Below are 25,894 nucleotides of genomic sequence, written 5' to 3' on the forward strand. Positions count from 1 at the left end.
GAATAATAAGTCACAAATACCTGGATCAGCAAACACCCTTTGAGCAAGCCCTTAATCCTCTGATATATTTTAGAATTATATAGAGTTCTATAATATCCAGCTGGCATGCTGCATGTTTTTGTACATAGTGCATAAGTGCATTTAATTGTTCCATTAACAATTATGACTTATTGCTAAATTTTAGAGTGACAGTACATCACAACCTTCTGATCAAAAGGCCCATGTCTTAAATACTGAGTTACCACTGTCACAATGGACACTGTCACAAATTTACAAAGCTTAATATGCTAAATTTATCCCTAAGGAGCAAGTCAGAGATGATGGTGGCAGTGAAAAACTTTCTGAGACTTACAAGGGGAAGAAAACCCATCCTTTTCTTGGTGATACCAGATAGTGCTGTGTATAGTATAGTATAGTATAGTATAGTATAGTATACAGTTAAAAGGTGCTAATTATTTTAACTGGAATGTTATATATATAATGTGATGTTATTAACAATGATGTAACAGTGATGTACAATTTAATACACAGTTCTTCACCATTTTTTTTTTTGTTTGGTTGTTTTTTTTTTTGCAACTATTATATGTTAAAATAGCCATAACATCATTATATTATTCTTCTATATTATATTATTATTCTAAAATAGCCATTAACATCATGAGTCATTATTCTTTGTTCTAGTCTATATAGATTTTAAAAATTAATTTAAAAAAAGTGTTTAGGTGTGGGCAAAAAGAGAAACATATAACAAACTCTTCCTGAAACATAAGAAGGATGACAAAAATGCAGTCTCACTCACCCAAACACAGATGATGATGACTTACAGTGTTAGACAGTAACCTACAGCTTTAGCTTGTGAAAATACACAGCTCTCTAAAATTGAGATGAATAAAGACCATTATAAACATGACAATATAAATATGTACATGTAAATGGGCAATAATCTATTGGTTTTCTGGTTTTATATTATACAGAATTTTTTTTTTTTTTTCATTTTCTCATATTTTTCTCATATTTCAAGCACTGTAGGCATTATAGTTTAATTTAGATTATATACAGATTCACTGTCTTTTGACCCAAAAATGTGCTCTGTACATATAAAATCAACAGATTTGTGGTTGTTTTCAGATTTAGTTTTAAAGGCACATTTTGTAATTATATGTATGTTAAATATATGAGGGATGTATGATATCAGATTTAAAAAAAAAAAGTTTTGTGAGCATATGCTAAAGAACTGTGTGTGAGCATGTGCTAAATGGGCTTCTAGGTTCCTTGCAGTGCAATCCTCTCAAGTTGCTCTGGACTCCATTCCAAGAACATGCTTTGGTAAAATTAGTAAGAAACCTCCTTGAGCCTGGTATATAGACCACTGTTTGGATCATCATGCTGTCACAGTCACACATATTGTTATTAAGAAGATCAGTTTGGACATCAAGCAAGAAAGACTTGGTTTAATTTGGGGAGCTGGTAGCTCCAAACAGACAATGGAATCATGCAATCAGAAGATGAACCAGAAACATACAGTGAGGAACTCAATGCCAGTGACACAAGTTGGATATGGGTAATAATCTATTCTTTTCTGTATGCATGAGTAGTACATTTACTGTATTTAGAACAGCTTTTAACCATGTCATTATCTATTTAATACCTCACCCTACCTGATATTGTGGTAGGATTCACAAAATAGACATGCAGAACAAAATATCAACTGTTATTTTTTCTTTCTTTCTTTTTTGGAGTCTAAAATACAAACTTAAGATCTAACTAAGTTCAATTCAATTCAAATGTATTTGTATAGCACTTTTTACAATTGACATTCTCTCAAAGCAGCTTTACAGAACATAAACATAGAACAAAAGGTTATTATAAAGAATAATATAAAGATTAATATAATACAAAACTAAGTTAAATAAGAATAGAACCCGAATCCAAAAACTAACAATACAGATACAGGTCTAACTAAATTTATAATATGGTGAATATGTAGATAACAGTAAATGGTATAAAATAAATAAATGTGTACTGCATTTTTAATGTGATTGATTCTGCAGTAATAAAAAAAGTCCACTCAGGTAGAAAGACTTCAGGATATTGGTGTTAACCTCCAAGCAAAAGAAAATGTAGTGGGGGAGTGAATATTCTGTATATTTGTACAGTAAAAGCTAAAGCAGAAATACAAACAAAGTTGAAGTACCTGTTTATGTACAAAACTGGAGTACTGATACTTTTTTATGCTTCTGAACATGTGGCACTGGTGTAATGCAAGGACACACTATGGATTACACTATGGACACTTTAACACATCTAGACTTCTAGGATTAACATTTCATGGTATAATCAAAATCAGGCTGAATTCAACTAAGCTGGGTTTCTGTACAATGGTGTTCAATATTGATTATATAACCAGAGAATAACGCATGACCTAAGCAATGATAAGGTTGTGCTGCAGTCAGGCACAGTAATGGTGCCTGGGACATCAGTGAGTGCTATGATATTAACCAGAAACAAGATCTAAAAATATGCTCAGGGTTAAATTCGTGACAGCAAGACAAGTGTGTGAAATTTGCTCCAAGAGACTCTGTAAGAATGTGACCCATAAATCCAGTGGCTAGTTAGCATTAAGCAAATATCATGTAACAGGTGTTCATTATGGTTTTAGTTATTGTAAGCTAATGTTGTAAAACTTAAAATCCATCTATGTGAGGTATTCCTTAAATTTCACTCTATATACATTAGGACAAACCATATGAAACATTCTGCATGATCATGAAGTTTTGTACAGGCCTTGCTGTGGCTTTTTATGGAAAAACATTTTCAGTGGTTGCTGAAGTGTACCAGAGATTGCTAATGCACTAAAGGCATGCCACAGTGTTGTCATGCCACATATTGACATAGCTTAGTTTATTGCTGTTTACTATTCTTTTTTCATTTATTTACTATTGTTTATTTTTTAGCCATTAATATACTTATTTAAGCATGTGAATAAGTTTATAACTCACCCAAAAATTTTAGATAATCTTGACACTTGACTTCAGGTGTCAAAAACTGTTCAATTACAGTATGTACCGATTTCTCACAAGCTTTGTAATATGGCATGTTGCACACAATAAAAAAAGTGAACTATTTTATTGCTTTTGCAGTTTAGAATAACATATATTCAAAACAAGAAAAATCTGTATACATAATCTGTTCATATCATACCAATATATGCAAACTTGGTTGCATAAACGTTTTTTCATTTATTAAAATGAAATATCACATGCACATATGTATTCAGATCCATTACTCAGAACTTAATTTAAGCAGGTTTGGCAGCAATGAGCCAAAAATACAGCTTTGAGTCTTTTTGGGTAAGGTTGGATAGTGACCAGAGATGTTCAATAGGGTTCAAGTCAGGGCTCTGGCTGACTAGAGTGCTAAGACATTCACAGAGTTGTCCCTAAGTCACTCCTGTGTTGTTTGGCTGTGTGCTTAGGGTCATTGTCATGTTGAAAGGTGGACCTTCAGCCCAGTCTGAGGTCCTGAGTGTCGTGGAAAAGGTTTTTATTGAGAATATCTCTGTATATTGCTCCATTCAGCTTTCCCTCAGCCCTGACCAGTCTACCAGTCCCTTCTGCTGAAAAACACCCCCAAAGCATGATGCTGCCAGCACCATGCTTCACTCTTGGGATGTATTGGGCAGGTGATGGGTTGTGTGTTTCCTCCAGACATAAAATTTAGAACTGATGCCAAACAGTTCGATATTGATTTTATCAGACCAGAGAATCTTGTACCTTATAGTTTGAGAGCCATTCTGTTGCTTTTTTGCAAACTCCAAGCAGGCGTTCATGTGTTTTGCACTGAGGAGCATCTTCTGACTAGCCACGCTGCCATACAGCCCAGATCAGTGGAGGGCTGCAGTGATGGTTGTCCTTCTGAAATATTGTCCCATCTCCAGATAGAATCTCTGGAGCGCAGTAAGAATGAACATCAGGTTCTTGGTCACCACTCATACTAAGGCCCTATTCCCTTGATTGCTCAATTTGGCCAGGCAACCACCTCTTTGAAGAGTCCTGGTTGTGCCAAACTTTTTCTATTTGAGAATAATGGAGGCCAGTGTGCTGTTGGAAATCTTCAGTGCAACAGAATTTTTTTTTGTAGCCTTTCTCAGATCTGTGCCTTGCAATATCTCCCAGCTCTGCAGGCAGTGCCTATATATATTCTAATCAATTCTTTTGTACCTCTCTACTGAGATCCTGTATATTTTGTAAGCTGTTTGTGGACATGACTTAAGCAATTGAAAAAAGCAAAAGGATCTTGAAAAAAAACAAAAACAAAAAAAAAAAACAATAAGAGGTGTATGATTCCTGTTAGTCACATTGGGACATTTTGGATGTGACTGTTTTAATTTTAACAGTCATTTGACCAATTATAAAAGTCTGTGCCTTGCAAAAGTATTCGTACCCACTGAACTTTTCCACATTTTGACATGTTACAACAAAAATCTATTTTATTAAGATTGTATGAAATAGACCAAAAGAAAGTGGCATATAATTGTGAAGTAGAATGAAAATTGTAAATGGTGTCCAAATTCTTTTTACAAATAAATATCTGAAAAGTGTTGTGTGCATTTGTATTCAGCCCCCTTTACTCTGATACCCCTAACTAAAATCCAGTGAAACCAACTGCCTTCACAAGTCACCTAATTAGTAAATAGGTGTGTAATCACCTGTGTGTAATTTAATCTCAGTATAAATACAGCTGTTATGTGAAGCCCTCAGAAGTGTGTTAGAGAACATGTGAACAAACAGCATCATGAAGACCAAAGAACACACCAGGCAGGTCAGAGATAAATTTGTGGAGTAGTTTAAAGCAGGGTTAGGTTATAAATTAATATCCCAAGCCTTGAACATGTCACGGAGCGCTGTACAATCCATCATCCGGAAATGGAAAGAGTATGGCACAACTGCCAGCCTACCGAGACACGGCCGTCCACCTAAACTGACAGGCCATGCAAGGAGAGCATTAATCAGAGAAGCAGCCAAGATGCCCATGGTAACTCTGGAGGAGCTGCAGAGATCCACAGCTCTGGTGGGAGAATCTGTCCACAGGACAACTATTAGTCGTGCACTCCACAAATCTGGTCTTTATGGAAGAGTGGCAAGAAGAAAGCCATTGTTGAAAGAAAGCCATAAGAAATCCCGTTTGCAGTTTGCGACAAGCCATGTGGGGGACACAGCAAGCATGTGGAAGAAGGTGCTCTGGTCAGATGAGACCAAAATAGAACTTTTTGGCCAAAATTCAAAACATTATCTGTGGCGAAAACCTAACACTGCACATCACCCTGAACACACAATCCTCACCGTGAAACATGGTGGTGGCAGCATCATGTTGTGGGGATGCTTTTCTTCAGCAGGGACAGGGAAGCTGGTCAGAGTTGATGGGAAGATGGATGGAGCCAAATACAGGGCAATCTTAGATGAAAAAATGTTTGAGTCTGCAAAAGACTTGAGACTGGGGCGGAGGTTCACTTTCCAGCAAGACAATGACCCTAAACACACAGCCACATCTACAATGGAGTGGTTTAGATCAAAGCATATTCATGTGTTAGAATGGTCCAGTCAAAGTTAAGACCTAAATCCAATTGAGAATCTGTGGCGAGACTTAAAAATCGCTGTTCACAGATGCTCGCCATCCAATCTGACTGAGCTTCAGCTATTTTGTAAAGAAGAATGGGCAAACATTTCATTCTCTAGATGTGCAAAGCTGGTAGAGACATACCCCAAATGACTTGCAACGAAAGGTGGTTCTACAAGACTCAGTGGGACTGAAAACAAATGCATGCCACACTTTTCAGATATTTATTTGTAAAAAAAATCTGGACACCATTTACCATTTTCCTTCCACTTCACAAATATGAGCAACTTTGTGTTGGTCTATCACATAAAATCCTAATAAAATACATTTTTAATAAAATACATTTTTGTTTGTGTTTGTAACGTGTCTAAATGTGAAAAGGTTCAGTGGGTATGAATACTTTTGCAAGGCACTGTATGTGGCAGGTTTCTTTCTTTTTTTTAATCAAAAAACCTGCAATTTAAACAAGGGTGTGTAGACTTTCAACATCCATATTATCGCTTTCAACAAAACAAAATGTAATATAATATGAAACAGATGAAGAGATGAAGTATTCATGTTCAACCAGTTCATGGTTTTCTCTGGTCAACTCTTCCTTGCCCACTTCAAAAATTTCCTTATTATTATTATTATTTTTTTACCAGAATGTAACTGGTTGAGAAATATCTGAATTTACTTTGTCAAATCATACCAAAATACAAAATTTTAAGTAGTACAGTGTCTCTGTCTATCATACACATTAAAGTGCATTCTGAAGTGCCAACAGAATCTGAAAGAAAAAGAAATTGTTTGTTCACTGATCCATAGTAAGTGAATGTTGTAGCAGTGCATGTTACTGTTCAAAATCATAAAGAAAACAAATGTCGGATACAAAAGTAAGGAAAGAGTCCTGCACCAATGGAATGTCTCCTACTCAGACACCCCCCACACCCCCCCCCCCCGAGAATGTAGTATGATTAACAGTCGACAAACGACCTTGCTGATTTGCTGTCACATGACCCGCTGCACTCTGATTGGTACAGAGAGCTCAGCCCTAGCAACACCCCCCCCACACACACACTTCTTCCACGAATGCAGACTTGAAGCCCAAGTTTCTAAGAAGTTCCAGGAGTTTCTATTCCCCAATGACAAATGAAATTATGTGTAAAGAGCAATAATGACCACATAGCCTGACAACAGAGCCTGTACTGACCAATGAGCTGAATTTATGGGATTACAGAGTTGTTGTCATGTCAACACATTATTTGTTCATCAGGCCTGAATTACTGCCAGATTATTTAAAAGCTAAATGCTGTCTGTTCACAGCTCTACACCTCAGCAACCATCCTGAATACAGAACAAAGGGCCTTTATAATGGCTTAGTTCCTAGAAATCACTGACAAGCATGCAGGGAACTCCCTCCTGCTGCTAATTCAACAGGACCAACAATGTTGAAATCAAGGGTAGAGCAGGTACAGATATGATCACACACACACACACACACACACACACACACACACACACACACACACACACACACACACACACACACACACACACACACACACAGACAGAGAGAGAGAGAAACACACAGCGACACACACAAGTACATGGGGTGGGCTGGGGGCGGGGTATTGTTTAGGTCATGCCTTCTTGACTGCTTCTTTTCCAGGAAATATTCCAGTACATGAAGTAGCTACACAACATTAAGCAGCATAAACAAGACTTGGGGTTGTTACAGGACACAGTATTGTTTCAAAATAAAAAAAAAATCCCTGACACTTCAGCAAAGTAAAACTAAAAAAATGTGAACTGTAGAATCTCATTACATGACTCCTATCTCTTATAATACACACTATTTATCATATATAGATGCAAGACTCAGACAAATGGCCAGTCATGGTTAAACCATGTATAGAAACTTTGTAAAATCCTGTCGTAAATAAGTTTGGTAAAGAAAAAACATCACAAATCAAAATCTTTTACTTCTATCAGCTATCAGAGACATTAATATATGAATGCAAAAACTCAGTATAATGAAGCTGAACCACATGATATCCATGTCAATTCAGACAGAAATAGCATATCTCTAGGTAAGGACCTAAAAACTGCAAGCATGTGTTCACCATTAATCATAAGCATGTGAAATAGAAAACATACTGTACCTTATCCATTAATTGTAAACCATGCAAACACAGTTTAGTTTACACTTCTGTAAAACAAACAAACAAACAAACAAAAACAATATGATCAGAGGGGTTGTCGATTCATACTGAGGACTTTTTTCCAAGTGGACTTTATATTATAGATATTAGTAGTTCTGTGTTGATCATGCACATCTCTATCACACTTCATTAGGACACATTCTGTAGCAGTAATTTACATGAAGCTGCAGCTACACATCTTTCCTGAAGAATTACATCATTGTCAGCATAAAACACATAGCTGAAAAAATAAAAGACGTCATGTCATTTATTCATGCCATTTATCCTCGTGGTGTATAAAGATGATTCAGAATTCAGTTTCTTTTCTGAATGAATGAATTAATAGCCTATTAAATAAATCTATATTAAATTTTTTGATACCCCCAAATAACCAGAATTGCAGCCTTTCACTGCCTACTGCATGCTGACTAGCTTTTTTAAAAGGTCTTGTTGTTATAAAATGTGCCTTAATGCTGAATAAACAAAGATATCCTGCATAGAGAGGTGACACTGAGCAGTGTATTAAAGGGTTAAGTGTTTACCAAGGCGGGGTTTGTGCCTACGTCTGAAAGAGGACACTACTGTATGGAGCAGTACATCTAATACCTCTGGTTCTGTGGATGTAGTCACACTCGTTAGTGCTGTAGGCTGTGGTTTGGGACGTAGGCAGAAAGACAGAAGGAGGACTGTTTATTTTAGCTTGGTTTAAATAGAGCAGCAGGAAATAAAGCAATATTAGAAAAGAATATTGCATGCAAAATAGTAAATATTTCATCCCTTCACCAGTTTGGACGGTGGACAAATGAGCACAGCATCGTAAAGGGCTTTCTGCACTGTAGGTTCACTGATATTAATATTCTCTCGCTTGTTTACTAGTGTTTACTGTCTAACACACGTATTGTCTTTGTTTTCTTTCTAGATTGTATAACGTGTATATAACGCAATGCTGGGGATCTCAGTGTGCAGCTTTGTGTACAAAAATATCATTGTATTCCAACTGGAAGTATACATATGGATATGTGCAAATCTCGTCTTTACTTGAGGGCTACATTTTATTTCAGGGTTATTTCCAAATGATCATTTATATTTTGCATTAGAGGTTTGTGTAATGAATAACAGTCTGTATTGTGTTGTAACATACAACTTTGTGTTTCAGTTCTCTTATCATCAGTCATTTAGTTGGTTTGTCATTAAAATCATATAATCGCAAGCAGTGCATAAATTCATGTGTGTGTGTGTGTGTGTGTGTGTGTGTGTGTGTGTGTATATATATATATGTGTGTGTGTGTGCATATATATATATATGTATGTGTATATATATATATATGTATATATGCTATGTGTGTGTGTGTGTGTGTGTGTATATATATATTTATACACACACACACACACACACACACACACACACACACACACACACACACACACATATATATATATTATTATTATTATTATTATTATTGTTATTATATATGTATAAAACAATAAAAATGTAGCCCTCAAGTAAAGACAAGATTTGCACATTTCCATATGTATATTTCCAGTTGGAATACAATTTTATATATATATACAAGAGCTTGAGCTAATATTGAAATAAATCTTGAATGGGGAAAAGGTCATTAACTTTAATAGTGACATTGTTGTTTTTTTGGTTCCATACAGCGTAGCTTTAATATTTCAGAAACTGTTGCTCTGGGATTTTGACACAAATCAATGTTTAGTGTTTTCATTGAATGGTGTAAAAAATATCCAAAAAGTGAAATTTCCAATTGTGGAAGCAAATGTGGAAGCTCTTTATTGATTGACAAGAATGGCCAAACAGGTAGCTAGCTGAATGGAAGGCTACATTTTCTTCAGTGATCACTCTTTACAACCTTGATGAACAGAAAAATATTTCGGAACCATTGCCGGGTCTCCCATTCAACAATTTATAATCGTCAAGATGTTCATTCTGGTGGAAATGACCAGACAAGACTGATCTGACAGGAAGTCTAGAGTAACTCAACTAAGCACTTTGACAATTCTGTGTGCTTTTCTGCTCACCATAATTGTATCAAGTGCTTATTTGGGTTACTGTATCCTTCTTTTACCAATCTGGCATTTCCCTTTGACCTCTCTTGCCAAAAAGGCATTTCCACAAACAAAAATGTAGCATAGTCTGTACTTTTTGTTATTCTCAACATTCTGTATAAACTCTAGAGACTGTTCTCTCACTCTCTCACTCATTTTTTACCGCTTATCCGAACTACCTCGGGTCACGGGGAGCTCTAGAGACTGTTGTGTGAGTAAAATCCTAGGAGGTCAGCAGTTAATGAAATACTGGTACCGACCTCTATGCCACAGTGATCACACTTTGTCTTCATTCTGATGTTTTGCATGAAAATTTACTGAAGATGTATCCGCAAGTTTTTTTTTTTTGTATTAGGTTCCTGCCACAAGGAAAGGGAAAGAAGAGTGGATAGTGTCCATACACCAGCAAAGTTTACCATGAAAACTTCCTTTTCTTATTGATTTTCTTGAAATACATTGATTTATAGTCTCATTGGCATTGGCATAAATATGGTAGGATTATTGCTCAACTGTAATAGTTATAAGCTTATTGTCCACAATGATTAACCAGTGATATTACAACATGAATAAAATACAATCCTCTCATTATTCTGTAAATGTTTAAACTGGTAAAATACATAAACTAAAGAACTAAAAAAGGACAACAAAAAAGTAACTTACTGTAAATGTACAGTAACTAAATGTAACTTAATTTAGCTATGAAACAATCAAAACATTTTAAATTGTCAAATATTTAAAATCAATGGAAGCATAGTCACACATCATGTAGCATTGTTACATCAAGTTCACAAGTTTCATCTGAGGTCAGGTTACTTTCTTTGTCATGGATAACATTGAGGGTTATTCCGAGACCAAGGATACAGTAGGTTATGAAATCCCTTTACAGATTTTCATTACTAATCAGTTCTGCAGATTCTGGATATGTTTTAAGAGCTTTTGAGTTATGTTTTAAGAGCTTTTCAGCTAACGACTCTGCCACACTGATGCCACTGTGCCACAATGCTCAGCATATCGAAGAGTGAAGATGACTGATCACATTCTGACTTTTTCTCCAATGTAGAGATAGAGAGCACCAATTGAGTCTGTTTTGTCTTCAGTTTTGTCATAATGAATATACTAACTATTGATATATTGTCTTCAACATTTCAACCTCAAGTGTGTACACTGGATGAGGCACATGTATATTTTTATTATGCAAACTATTATGATTTTTGTATGTTTACTATTTTGCCAAAATAGAACTATAGTATCACTACCTGGTTTAAAAATGAATAGTCCAAATTACTTGCTCTTTACCCTCCCTGCTCCAGGGGTGCTGTATCATAGCTCCCCCTGTGCTCTAACCCCAACTTCCTCAATTGGGGTAGGTGAAGAAAAGAATTCCACTGTGCTCTAATGTACATGTGGTGATAAGTCTTTCATACATAAATTGGTAAAATTTACGTGGTAGCACATTGGCTTTTTTAAGTGTAGCTTATGAAGAACTATATGCAAAACAGTATAAAAAGTGCATTTGTGAAGAATATGTATGTTCAACCTTAAGGAAATTAATATTCTCCCATTATTGTACCCTTATTATCCCTTAGAGTCGAACCATGAATTATGTGGGACAGCTTGCTGGTCAGGTTTTTGTGCAGGTGAAGGAACTCTACCGAGGACTGAACCCAGCCACCCTGTCTGGCTGTATAGATGTTATTGTGGTGCGTCAGCCTGATGGTTCCCTACAGTGTTCACCCTTCCATGTACGCTTTGGCAAGATGGGGGTGCTCCGGTCGAGGGAAAAAGTGGTAAGGTCACCATGTCCAGGCTATATAAAGCTTATTTGTAGCAATATCATGCGATAAATAAGAACATTGTTTATATTAGGGAAAAATATGCTTTCCCTTCAAAATATGCATTGCAGTAATTCACTCATGCAAATGTCACATTTTCTAATGAAATCTTAATGAATTTAATTATACTCTGAGAATAAATTCTTTGCACAGGTTGACATAGAGATTAATGGGGAGCCAGTTAACCTACACATGAAATTGGGGGAGAACGGTGAAGCATTTTTTGTCAAGGAGACGGAGAGTTACATGGTGAGTATGATATACTAGGAAATTGCACCCATCCAGTGTGATCATGCTTCTTATAATATATTGAGCAACACAACACACAGGAATATCTCTTTAAGGAGTGAAATATGACTCTTGTTTATGGAGGCTGTCCTGTGCTGGGGACATTCTGTAACCTGAACGGGTGTACTCTTGGCTTGTGCTTTCTCCTATAACACATTACATTCTTCCAACCCAAAGTGGGAGGGAAAAAACTGACTAAAGTATTAGTAAACTTTTATTAAGGTTAAGGTACTGACACATGAAAGATTTGTGTTAAAGATTATTCTTGCAACAATTTACAGTCTTGTCAATAAACAGTCCTGCCCAAGCAGTCTGGAATAAAGATAATATTAATAACAGTTATGACAGTAAGAAGCTTGGTCTTTTGATAAACTGAAGGATGGCATTCTGAATGGAAAGAATGGGACAAATGTTATTTACAACATTCAAAGTTATAAATGTCAAAGACAAAGAGTACTGAGGGAGAATTTAATGCAGTGTATGCTCTTCTCACCTAGATGAGGTGATTCAGTGAAGCAGGATTTGTAAAGTTTAAGCAGCATCAGCAACATACAGAAATTGCACTGATTCTGTATACAATTCACTTATCACTTTATGCAATTTATTGTTTTTTAGTTCACAATTGTATGCTAATATTGTGTACATTTTAAAAGATGTATACTGTACTACAGTAGCTTTGGCTAGTATGTCTTGGATTTAAAAAGTTTTAATCAAGAGTAATATAGGATTAATTTCTAACCACAGAAAACTGGCCTTATTTCAAACACAGTTTCTTTTCCTCAATAAAAGGTGTGATCCAAAATTGATCACAACAATTTGTAAAGCATACCAGATGAATGCTGTGCTCTCTTTGGCTTTCCACAACATTATTAGATTAAGCATCATTAATCCTGACCTCAAAAAGCATGCCTCTATTAATACCATTGAATTTCTTCTATTAACTAGTGTTGTTATTTGTAAGGAGTGTTTGTACCCTGCAAATTGCCATTTGAGGCTACATTTTATATATTGTATATTTTGAGTAAATTGCAGAGATTGATGCTGATAGTTAGCCATTTGTCTTGCATAGTGGTAGCAGTGTAGTAGCATTTATCCATTGTGGTATCTTGCAGCTTTAAGACCATAATTCATCTATATTAGTCTAATCGTCAAAATGCTCTTTACAGGAGATGGTGCCATCTTATCTTGCCACATCTCCAATAAATACTGATGGCTCATCATTGATGGAATCCCAGATGGGGAAAAGTGTGTCTCGTCTGTCTGAGCCATCTGGGACTTCCATCCAATCTTTGGGTCCCTCAGGAGAGAATGGTATAAAGAAGAGGAGGAAGAGGAGAAAGAAATCCAAATTAGACAGTGTGAAGCGAGAGGACAATGGAAACTCAGAGGATGAGGACATGTTCCCCATTGATATGAGTTCAGATGAAGATACAGCTAGCAGGTGAGTATGCAGATGAACAACCATAGTCATGTTGTGAAGAAATTGTTACGGAGTTAGGAGTACGGAGTATCAGTTATAATCTGACTGATGTACTTGGTTATATCTGACTGATGAATCTATCAAGATTGTATTCAGGAACTGGAAGTTAGCTAAAATGTTATATACATATTATTATGAATTTTCAACAAAAGACTGGTAGGGGGTGCTATTCAGCTAAACTAAATGATTTTAATATAGATGGTCTTTGGTCTTTATTGTCTCATTAGTGGCTAAATGATCAGGTAAAGTTGTGGCCTAACCTGCAATAGCTGGACATATATACATATTTGCATATTTCATAGGAGTTTCAAGCATTTACACTATAGATAATTTAAAGGTGTTCAAGTCTATTAATTCTTATAACTTTGTTGTTTGTTGCCAATGTGATGCTTTACAATAATAACTTTGAGACCATCATATCACCAAAAGCCAATATGCTGCCCAAATAGATGTTATAAACCAATAAACAGACCAACATTAGCTATCTGAACATTAGAGGCAATTCCTTTGTAAAAACGTGACCTAGCTAAGTAGCATGGGTTAGCTAGTTACTTGATAAAATTTTGCTTTAGAGATTTGCTGAAGAAAAAAAAAATCCTCTAAAGCTTTTCCATGAAATTTATGAAATCTTTTCACAAAATCCAGTTTCAATCACAGCACAAGTGCAACCTTTGTAATACTTGGCATTCAATATTTTTCCCTCTTATGCAGTACTAAAGCAGCTTCCAGGAAGAACTTGTACTGCAAACCAGATATTTTTTTAATTCCTCTTAGCATTGGGAATTTAATGATGAAAAGGTATTGGGAAAGATAAACAGTCATTACACTATCACAAGCATAAATAAAGTAGTTTGCAGGAAAAAGAATTTCAGCTCTGTTAATGCAGTTTGAATGAAGTACAGAAGCTTGCTTATTGAAAACTTCATAGTGCTTGCCATTCCTTTGAGGGGAAAGGATGCACTGCAAGCCTAAGACATTTAGCCATTTGTGTACACAATGTTTTTATTTTATCTTCTCTTTATCTGTTTTTTTCTTCATTTTTTTTTTGTCTGTTCCCAGATCTATGTCATATGACCCCTATGATGAAAGGGTGAAAAGTGGTCAATCTAATAGTTCTTCTATGCAGAGCAAAGAATACTTACAATGCAATGAAGATTGGGCAAGTGTACAAAGGTCAGTAAAGGATGTCTCTAAAGAAAGAAAAAATTGAGATGAGAATTTTGGTAATCAAGATTCATACCTTGTTTTTCTTTTTATTTAAGTATGTTCACGATTTAATTTATTGCTTTTCACAAGAACAAGTGAGGATCAGCCCTGTACCCTGTCTGTTCCAACAAACGGAGGTCTGTCCATATCTTGCCCACAACAATCATCAACATTTCCTGCAAGAACCAGGTACCATTCCATGTAGTGTCTATGCCAAAATCATAATGTCTTAAAAAGCAGTTATGTTCACCCTCTCCTCTATTTATGTCACCCGTGCAAGTATGGAACATGGCTTCTTGCCTTCCACACCGAAAAGTGACTCAGAGTTGCTAGTCAGTCAGATGACAAAGGAAAAGGTGCAAAATCCTGAGATGCTCTGGGCCTGGGGAGAGCTTCCTCAGGCTGCAAAGGTACAAGTAAAAACAATTATGATTAATGTACTTATTTTATTTTTTGCTGTGGTGAAAAAGATGATGTGTTGATAAAAAGATAATGTGAGAAATGTTGATAGATTAAATTAATAAATTATATAGCATGTGTAGAGTTTCCTATAAAAATAAACACTCATTAGTGTTAATAGGATGTAAATTAAAGCCAATCATTTTCTGGAAGGGTGCATATGAAATGTCTGATAGCGTTTTTGTTGCTGGTTTTGTGGTGGTGGTTCAACCCCCAATTTACCCCAATGCTCTCCCATCAGCCAGCTTACCCCTTTTGTTTAGCTACACACTGGGGAGGACAACGGCTAACTGCTTCCTCTGATACATGAAGTCAGCTAACCACATTTAACTGCTGATTATGATGCAGCACAGGGATGTGGTAGCCTAGTGGTTGAGGTGTTGATCTACTATTTGGAAGGGTGTGTTTGAATCCATGGTCCACCAAGCTGCCACTGCTGGGCCCCTGAGCAATGCCCTCAGTTGTATAAAATGAGATTAAAATGTAAGTTGCTCTGGATAAGGGCATCTGCCAAATTCTAGAAATAGAAAGTTATATCAACCCTCTTTAGCATGCATGTGCTGACAGAAACCCATGCCACTGTAATTGACAATTAAGATAATATGCACCTCTCCCTAAGAGCATGGCCAGTTTTGCTTTCTTGGTTTCTAACCACAGATGTCTGTGGCATTGTCAGGATTCAGACAATCTCTAGATGACAGGCTGAGTGTGCCACTTATTTGAAAAATATGGATATTCTGGTGTTAAATTTAGAAACGCTATAACTTAAAATACATTAAAAAATGAAAAATATTACAATGCATTATTAGCATTCATTTGTAACACTTTTGTACCTCACCTGCATAGGCTGTGATAGTAATAAATTAGACCTACGTACTCTACTAAGATGTTGCGTTGATCTCAATTCTCAATTGTTTGCAACAAATATTTTTAGTGTTATTCCCCTAAAATAGGCCATTTGTATATAAAAGTCATGAGGCTAGAACCTCTTATTAAGAAAATCCTTATCTTTTTGCGCAGCCCAAGTTCACACAGTATATGACAGAGCCCAAAGTGGTGACTGCAGCATCAATCCCCATGTCAGACAGCACACACTTTCGGGCTATCATGGGAGATAGGGTGGTGGAAAAAGTGGGGGAAAAGCCTCCAGAACTTGGTGCCGAAGAAGCAGCAGCTCCAGCATCTATGGAGGTGGAGGTAATCGGTGCAGCAGCTTGCACTATTGCCAGTCTGGAAGATGAACAATATCCTGCATTCCAGGTTCACAGTAAAACTGACTCTCCATCAAAAAGAAGAGGTTAGTTTCCTAAGGCTTCTCTTCAGTTTTCCAGCCTGAAAGCATCAAAGATTCAACTGACATTTATTCACTTGTAGACAAAAGAAGTCATCATCTTGGATCTGACGGTGTGTATCTGGATGATCTTACAGAGCTGGAGCCTGAGGTAGCAGCACTCTATTTTCCTAAGAGGTTGGTACAGTGCTTGCTTATGGCATATACATAGTAAGCACAATGGTCTAGCTGTGTTTTCTGCATGATAAAATTTGATCCATTCTGATACAAGTATTATTTTTTTCTGTGCAGTGATGGCACAGGGTTAGTTAGGACTAGGACAGAAATGAGGAGTGCCAATCAGTCACCTCAGTCATTGGGAAGCAGTGGCATGGACAGCGGAGTTGACAGCTTTTCTGATCAATCAGGGGAGCTGCCCAATATTGCCATCTCGCTATGTGGAGGGTTGACAGAGGATCGAGACATCACTCGAGGTAAACAGTGGTTTTGTACAGTACAATACAGTAAACTGTTTTTAGTAGATTGCTTTATCTATAGAAGATATTTTGTTGAAGAAAGCCTGTATTTTCTTTCCACAGAGGAGTTTGAGGAAAAATCAGTAACTTATCAGGAGTTTGCTAATCATCCATCGATTATTGATGACCCTAATCTGGTTGTAAAGATTGGAGCCAAGTATACAGACTATTTCAATGTATAACAAATGACCTTTTTTATTTGTAAGTATTTGTCATAATTAATTTTGTCTTGTATCTGTAAGGTATTACAATTGGAGTACAGCCGCTCCTCTTGTGTTGGCTATGCAGGCATTCCAAAAACCATTGCCAAAGGTAAAACTGCATACTTATTATATTAAATATTTAGATATAGATTTTTTAGGGTAGAGGGTCTCAATCTAGCCTTCATAGGCCACCAGCTGTGAAAGCTTTCTGCTATGCTCCAGTTTTTCACTAGGTTATCATGGGCTACAGACATCTCACACACTACGTTTTTGTGTTTTAAGTTCTAGAACCAGTGGCGTAGTTAAGGCCAGGCCATCTGTCAGAAACTGCCTGACATGTGACAAGTATTGATACTTTTAACACTGTAATAATATAGTCACGGTATTATATCTTAACAACCAAAATATGTGACAACAAATATTTTTAGAAGAACTAAAGTGTTCTGAAATGACCCTTATAGAAATCTACTAATAGACGACACTGCATTGAAAGATGGAAAAATGTGCCAGATGAGTGTCAAGGTAACATGACTGGACTTCAAGAAATAGAGGAGCCTTAGCAAGAATTTGGGAATTGGCTAAATCTAAATTAGGACAATTTCAGTTTTCTTTTTTTCTTAACCATAGCATTAATATTTAAACCAGAAATAAACTTTAAATGCATGTTAAGACCTAAAAATTAAATACATTTAAATTTAAATAAAAAAAGACTTACCTTCTTTTTCCCTCTTATTTATTTATTTGTTTGTTTGTTTGCTAATTTAATTTAATTTAATTTAATTTAATTTAATTTAATTTAATTTAATTTCTCTTCCTCAATCCCAACCCATTTGGCACTGTTCTAAGTACTCATGCCTGAGTTATGTGTACTCTGCTTTGGGATTCTTTACTTATTGCTTTCCCAGTGTGTTTTTTTCCAGTCCTGTATGTCCTTCTTTTATGTTTGTGTGTCTCTGTCTGTCTGTCTGTCTGAAACTTAGCTACTGCATGCCTCGCTCTCTTTGTGCATGCTCACAGCCATTCACAGTCATTTATATTTTTTGGTTTTAAGTTTGAGTTTTGAGTATCAGGTACTGTGTGCATTTACTCCAGGCTGCATTGGAGAACATTATGAAGGAGAAAATGCCCAAGAAAGGAGGACGGTGGTGGTTCTCATGGCGGGGAAGAAACAACAGCTCTAAGTCGGTATGCTGCTGTTTCAAATACTGTAATTGCTCTTCATACCAGAGATATTTGATTACTTTTAGAACTGATAGAAAAAAAACATTCATTTCCTTTATGTATTGTTAAGTAAGACCTGTATTTATCTGTTGCAATAATTATGTTCAGTTACTTATCATTTTCTCCATCAGGAATCTGCTGAATTTGAGGAGCAGACAAAAAGCAGTAGGTAAGATTTCTACCCAAGTAACAGTGTTAACTCCAGCAGGGTATAGGGACAAATACAATAAAATAAATGATGGGAAAATAGGAAATAATACACTGAGCAGCTAACCCACCCCATCCAGAGGAACTTGTTGACTCTTTTAGTTGACTGGTCTGTAATTGACAAACGTTTTAAAGGCTTTAAACTACCACAGTGTAAAATTGAAGGTGTGTTTGCTGTTAGTGACTCACAGGATTAAATTAGTCATAATAGATTAATGACTAAACAAATTGCCTTCTTGGTTTTGTAACAGGTTAAAGGATGAATCATCCTCAAGTGATGATGACAGCAGACCTGTTAAGCAGAATTCAACATGTAGTCAGTCAGAGCCTCTTCCTAGCTCTAACAGTATATGCTACAAGAAGACTCTCCGCTTGTCCTCAGAAGAGCTGGTAAGGTTTTTGTGTACATATACTCTCAGATTTGACCACTGAACTTTCCTTTTATATTTAATTGGTTTTCTTTGTTTTGAACACAATTATGCAAATAATACTGAAATGAAACAGTGAACTTATTTATGTTATCTTTGTTTTTATGCATGTTATTATTTCTTAGCAGGTTAATGGCTCATATGAAAGTGAGCATTAAAAATATCCAGTTTCCTTAGTATTTCTTATTTTTACATAGCCTGCTACATTTAAATGGTATAATTTTATTATAGGGCAGAGACTCCAAATTCAGGCTAATTTAATAGCTAAAGATAGTATTGAGTATTGCAAAGATAACAAAATTCTTTCTGGAAATTGTCTAATAAGTTGAGTTCAATTCCGATTTCAAAGTGGAAGGAATGATTGCATATTAGAATATATTTCATTAGTAACTGTTAAAGGTCCATAACTAGGAGTTATCACAGACACATCAGCATCAGCATGTCATTTGTATACTTTAAAGGTAACATTACATAACTGAACCTTAATTCTAATTTCAGGCCAGTCTGCAATTAAAAGAGGGCCCCAATGATGTGTTATTCAGCGTGACTACTCAGTACCAGGGTACCTGTCGTTGTGAGGGCACCATATATCTGTGGAACTGGGACGATAAGATTGTAATTTCAGATATTGATGGCACAATCACCAGGTGAGAATGAGTAGAGTGTTCTAAGCTCTGCATGCTAACCTTCATGTTTTAAAAGCCTTTAGATTTAAAAGCCTGTATAAGTGGGCTGAATACTTTTCAAATACAGTCAAGTTCGATATCTAAAGACATTACTAAAATATTACAACTTGCCTAATCATTTTTTGCCATTGCAGAGGTTTTAATTAAAGTTTGACATCATTGTTTTGACTATATTATGGTTAGGGTATGTTGTGTAGAGTGTTATAACAGTGGCTGTCTTACAGGTCAGATACTCTTGGACATATTCTGCCTACACTTGGCAAAGACTGGACCCATCAAGGTATTGCCCGCCTCTACCACAAAGTTAGCCAGTAAGTGCTGTAATCTGTCTAAACTAATTTCACAGCATATAAATGATATGTATTGAATTGGGATTTCCAGGCATTTACTCCCAAGTAACTGTTGTTGTTTAATAGGAATGGCTATAAGTTCATGTACTGCTCTGCACGAGCAATTGGTATGGCTGATATGACAAGAGGCTATTTGCACTGGGTAAATGAGAGAGGCACCATGTTACCTCAGGGCCCTGTGCTGCTCAGCCCTAGCAGCTTGTTCTCTGCACTACACAGGTGAATATTCAAGAACTTTATTGTCATGTACAAAACTTTTGAAGCCTCCTATTGGTGAGAATACGTATGAAGGTGATTGTCAGAAAAGGGTTCACACAAGCAGGTGCAAGTTAAAAAGATGGACAAGGCAAAATCTAATTCCAAAAACGAATCTAAATCATGAACACAATACACTTGAGGGATTAAATAGACAAAGGGAAAACTCAAAACAGGTGTTAGAGCGACAACCAGTGAAAATACAGAGGTGAAGACATGACATGGATCCAAACAAAACACACATGGAGATGTAAACAAAACAAACACATGAAAATACAAAAACAAAAAAGCAGACACGAGGGTCATGATTTTATTTTTGCTAGCCCTATTGACGCAGTAATATGCTATATGGAAGTCATTTTCTCTTTTTGCATACCAGGGAGGTCATTGAGAAAAAGCCAGAAAAGTTCAAAATTGAGTGTCTGACCGACATCAAGAATCTTTTCTATCCAAACACAGAGCCCTTCTATGCTGCTTTTGGAAACCGAGAAACAGTAAGTGGCAAGAGGAACCTATAATATGAGTAGCATAAGGGTCAAAAACATTTGCACTTACAAAACATTCTCTGTGTAGGATGTGTTTTCTTATAAAGAGGTTGGCGTGTCATTGAACAGGATCTTCACCGTGAACCCTAAAGGAGAGCTCATTCAAGAGCATGCTAAGACCAACATATCATCGTAAGTGTCTTTATCACTGGAAATGTCAACCCAAACTGTTAACTTGGATAAGCATGTGTAAAATATTAGTTAGTTTTGTTAGGTAATATATTTGTGAAATTATCGAAATTTGCAGAGCTGTGCTGATTGTCTCAGCATGTTTTTATTAAACACTTCTTTCATTTGCTGCATTAGATATGGGCGTCTGTGTGAGGTGGTTGACCACATCTTTCCATTGCTGATTAGAGGCAATATTTCCGACTTCCCCTGCTCAGACACCTTTAGCCAGTTCACCTACTGGAGAGAGCAGCTACCAGAGCTAGAGAAGCACGATCACAATGTGGAAAACAGCTGAGTGAATTGACATGCTGAGGTTGTCCTTGACTTCTAATTCAGTCTTCTCATGTCTGTCCTCTCATGCTCAGGTAACAAGCTAGCATGTAACATTTTGTTTATGCTCACTCTTCTATTGGTATTAGCTTCTTTCAGTAGTTTCAGTTGTTTTTTTGGTTCTATTTTTCTGTTATATCAATCTTTAAAGTAATGGTTATATTAATCTTAATCTGTGTTCTGTCAAAGTATATTGCCCATATTTTTGAATGGCTGGTAATAATTACTGTAAGATAAGGATGGCTTCTTCTGTCTCATCAGCAGTAAGACTGTGTTGAACAGAATTCTATACTTGTTACCCATCACATTGGCTCTTTCTGTTTTATATGCAACTTTGTCTCACCTACACTCTCTTATCTTCTACCTATGTCTGCTATTATTAGAATTTATTTTAATTCATATGCAGGAAATGGTCTGTACATCTTGTAAATTTGTAATATTTAAAGTTCTAAAGTAACATTTTGTACAGATATTATTGCCTTGCATATAGAGGATGCTGGAAGTCTATTCTCAGGTCTCAGGTGTAACAAATTTTTTTATTTATTTCAGTATGTACAGTATATTACAAAAATCGCAGAACTTCCAGTACATTTGTGACACTTGTGCCTGATTTAGACCCAAAACAACTATAAATTGTAGTCCATTTTATATTTGTGCATTCATTTTTGTCCTCTTGTTTTATAATATACAATATATAAATTATTTCTTATGTTTCAGAATATGAAATACATAAAACATCAAATTGAAAATAGTATTTGCGAGTAATAATCTGCATTCCTTTGTGTGTCCGTATTTTTCCCAAACCCCTAACTCGATACATCTACAAACCTGCAGTAGGAAGGAACTCAAGGGCTAAAGTTTCCTTAATTTTTTAGTCACATCTGGCAGTATGGTGGCGTAGCAGATACGGTTGCCATCTAATAGTTCCAGGAATCCTGGTTTAATCTTCAGGATACAGTCTGCATGTATTTTCTGTCCATGTACTTTCTCTGTGTTCATGTAGGCTTACTCTGAGTTTCGTCCAACTCAATGTGTGTGATTTGGTGCCTTGCATTAAATAGGTGTCCCATTTTAGGGTGCTCTGAATCCACTCTCATCAGGATAAAAATAATGATGATTAATTAATAAATAAAATAATAAGATTATGATTATGCTGAGCTGCCAAATCTACTCTAGCATTATTTTAGCATTAGCATTAGAGAAATGAGTGCAATTCCAGAGATGTGTGGTTCAAACACATGACTGTTTTAAAAGTGTTAAATTTAAAGTAAAGTATTGTTTATGCTGGATAACTAAAGAAAAATGTTTTTGTGTGGTAAGTACTGTCTCGGAAAGTGTGCTACTCTAATACTTTTTAATCTAGTGTACATGAAATTATGATTTGCTATACATATATATTATGATATGTTACACCTGTTGTGGTTGTTATACCTACTATAAGTTTAAATGAAGAAAAAGAATTTTCCTCCCAAACAAAAAGTCTACAATTAATGTTTGTGCTATTTTGTTTTGTGATGAGAAAAGAACCAAATTGAATCTGTGGTGTTGCACAATGAAGTTGCACAGATTTTGAGTGGCAAATACTTTTAACTTAGTCATAAAATTAAACAGATTCTTTTTATCCTGTTGATAGTAGACCACTATAATTTTTTGACCAGCTACATTTTACTTTCATTTACACAACAAGATTTAGATTACATGCCCTTCAATTATGATTGGACTCTGGCATCTAATATAAAACTGTATTCGATTTATTTCTTCAATTTTATATTCTTTCTGTGAAAGATCACAAAGTTGTTGCTAGTGGGTTTCTGCTTGGATTTATTATAACAAAAAATGATATATCGTGTTAAACATACAACAGTAAATATGGATCTGCATATTAAAATATAATTGTTACACAAATGCAGTGTGGTGTCTTGAAGACTAAAGATCTCTCATGCACCAGATGAGAGATGATCTCATGAGTGCAGTTGTATGGTATTTGCTCTACAAAATGAACACAAACAGTACGGTACCCTTCCTTTTAAATAAAAAACTTAAAAAAAATTTGTTAATACAAAAACATTTAGGATTTCTAAAAATTAGTTTTCCAGCAAAAATGAAACATTACAGAAAAATGTTTGTATGCCAGTAAAGAAAGCAGCACATCACATAAAGCAGTTTTCAGACAGAAACAATTATGGCTCTTCAGAAAAAACTCATATATCCTTATAAAACAGAATGATGTGACTTTTATTTAAGCAAATGGGCATCACACCAAATACTGACAAATATGTATTTATTAATGTTTTTGCACTTTAAAGCACCAATTTGTCTTGGGTAGGAAATATGTATTAGGATAGAGTCCTGCTCATTGGCTCATAGAGGGATTTTGAGCCAGTCATGTTGCGGAACAGTGGCAGGGTGACTACAAGATCCAGATGGTGTTAATACGTTTCTGGCTTCTCCAAAACATACCAGTAATTAATGTGCTTGCTAAAGCACATTCTTATATTTCTATTGTGACTATGCAGGCCAAGAGAGATGTTCAACTTTACCATCGTGTTCATCAAACCACTCTGTCACCAATCTTGCTGAGTGTATTGATGCATTACCATCCTGCTACATGGTATGACTTTCAAAAAAAATACCTCCTATTGGATGTGTCTCATCCTAGTTTGCCATCGTTACCCTGAATGTGACTTGGTCACAGATGCACCAAGAATTTGTCTAATTTGTTATCATTTGAATCTTTATCATTAAACCCCTGTTGGAACAACTTCAGTTTGCTTACAAAGACACACACCTATTGTGCATCATCTTCAAGACCATAAAACTTCCTTGTAGATTCTTATATTATTGAACTTCTTTGGGGTGGAGTGATTCAGGAATTGTTTCCCCCATCAGCATCACCTGGCCACTGTTCTGAAAGAGAAATGGGTCCACCCCCACCCCCCCCCATATATATATATATATATACACATATGTATACATATGTATGTATATATACGTATATATAATTAATTTATTGTAATTCACTGTTTTTATTTTAATAGAACACACAAAAATACATCACAACAGAAGGAAAGAAATCTTTTTAAACTAGAACCCTCCCAAAACCACCCCCCCCCCGTCCCATCGCACCCCAGGACCCATGTAAATACAAAAGTAAACAATATCAGCTAAAATAGTTATATATAAAAATATACTAACAGAATTGGTAGTGATATTAACAACAGAATAACATCTTTAGACTAAATAACCAAAATATTCGAGGTTATGGAAATCCAGTTCTGCCACATAGAGTATATACACACGCGCACACACACACACAAAGTGAACCAAAGCAGACATCGTAAGACAATAGTGACGTATTGGCAGACAATTTGTATTGTACAGCACAAAGTCTGCACATGGGACGCACTTAGATGTTCCAACATGACAATGATCCAAAGCATACAATGGCTACAGCAGAAAAAGGTGAAGGTTCTGGAGGCCATCAGCCTACTGACCTCAATATTAGTAAGACACTTTTGGGAGATCTCAAGCGCGCAGTTTTGATCAAGACAACCAAAACATTTATAAGAACTGGATGTGCATCATTGATGGTAAAGGGGGCAATACACGAGAACTAAAGTTATGCAAACCTTAGAACGGAGATTATTTACTTATTTTCTTTTTTGTTATGTTTTTTTTTATGATTGTGCTATTCTGTTATGCCTTACATATTATCCTGAATCCTATAAGAAATAAAATAAATTTGTTTTGCCTTCTCACATTTTTTAAATATGGTACACATCTCACAAATTGTATTTTGAGCACATCTTACATGCTGTCATACTTCAAACTAAAACCCAAAACTTTTTTAGAGACTTGTGTCTTGACTCAGATTTTAAAAAAGGATTTGTTAACATAACATGATTTTTCTTTTGGTCAACCAAAGAGCAAAAGGTTTATAAATAGCAAAAATGAAGAATCCAAATGTTCAAACCAATCAGTTTCTCAGAAAATATGTGGGTCAGCTGTAGTTCATTGTCCTTATGAGAATTTTTAATATGAATGGACAAATCACAATTTTTGTACATATCAAATAAAAATGTTCAGTTTTTAATATGAGAAGGAACGGTGGAATGGTGATTGGTGGAACCAGCTATTCCAATATGGCACCACTGTGTCGGTGCATTGAAAGATGGGAATTAACACACCAGTAGAAAATGCTTCTGAACCCTAATTGACTTGCATATATGTGCCTATATTCAGAGGTGCCAACATCTATGGTTTAACCAATCAAAAATAGAAAAATTTTGAAGTTACTTGACACATCCTAAAAATAAATTTGAATAAAATAATTAAAAATATATATATATCCACCGTACACCGTACACCTACATGTATCACCCACCAAAAACAACAACAAAAAGTATATTATAGCGACTATAAGGATATGTACTGTATTTATGTATAAGGATATGACGTATTTATTTCTTTGTGTAGGCTATTCTATATATAGTTTTTTTTTATCCAGCCTTTGTTTTGTTTTATTCGAATTTGTGTAAACAAGCTCTATTTTTTCATG

The 25,894-nt window shown here is 35.8% G+C and overlaps 1 protein-coding gene across 4 annotated transcripts; it reads left to right on the forward strand.

The window, feature by feature from the left end:
* The first annotated feature begins 1,347 nt into the window (after window positions 1–1,347).
* On the forward strand, window positions 1,348–25,668 carry lpin1a (lipin 1a). 4 transcript variants are annotated; one of them, XR_003442627.2, is made up of 22 exons: window positions 1,348–1,561; window positions 11,456–11,656; window positions 11,855–11,950; window positions 13,156–13,430; window positions 14,529–14,642; window positions 14,766–14,864; window positions 14,956–15,085; window positions 16,155–16,431; window positions 16,509–16,602; window positions 16,717–16,898; window positions 17,004–17,097; window positions 17,183–17,252; window positions 18,236–18,328; window positions 18,496–18,533; window positions 18,823–18,961; window positions 19,498–19,646; window positions 19,910–19,996; window positions 20,102–20,254; window positions 20,670–20,784; window positions 20,864–20,967; window positions 21,142–21,371; window positions 22,171–25,668. XR_003442627.2 is itself a non-coding variant. In XM_027160057.2 (21 exons), the coding sequence occupies exons 1-21, from the start codon at window positions 1,493–1,495 to the stop codon at window positions 21,299–21,301; spliced, it is 2,739 nt and encodes a 912-aa protein (XP_027015858.1). In that variant the 5' UTR covers window positions 1,348–1,492; the 3' UTR covers window positions 21,302–25,668. The 4 variants fall into 4 exon arrangements, 2 of the variants coding, with proteins under 2 accessions (XP_027015858.1, XP_027015859.1); XR_003442628.2 differs by having other exon boundaries at window positions 23,853–25,668; XM_027160057.2 differs by having other exon boundaries at window positions 21,142–25,668.
* Window positions 25,669–25,894: the final 226 nt, after the last annotated feature.

The sequence above is a fragment of the Tachysurus fulvidraco genome, chromosome 12, assembly GCF_022655615.1.
Source record: "Tachysurus fulvidraco isolate hzauxx_2018 chromosome 12, HZAU_PFXX_2.0, whole genome shotgun sequence".
NCBI classification, from domain to species: domain Eukaryota; kingdom Metazoa; phylum Chordata; class Actinopteri; order Siluriformes; family Bagridae; genus Tachysurus; species Tachysurus fulvidraco.

What these genes read in the sequence shown, in the direction of transcription:
- lpin1a (XM_027160057.2), top strand. Translation starts at nt 1,493, where the DNA reads ATGCAATCAGAAGATGAACCAGAAACATACAGTGAGGAACTCAATGCC. An exon ending in AGGAGACGGAGAGTTACATG is followed by an intron (nt 11,951 to 13,155) that starts GTGAGTATGATA and finishes TGCTCTTTACAG; the next exon opens with GAGATGGTGCCATCTTATCT. An exon ending in GATTGGGCAAGTGTACAAAG is followed by an intron (nt 14,643 to 14,765) that starts GTCAGTAAAGGA and finishes GCTTTTCACAAG; the next exon opens with AACAAGTGAGGATCAGCCCT.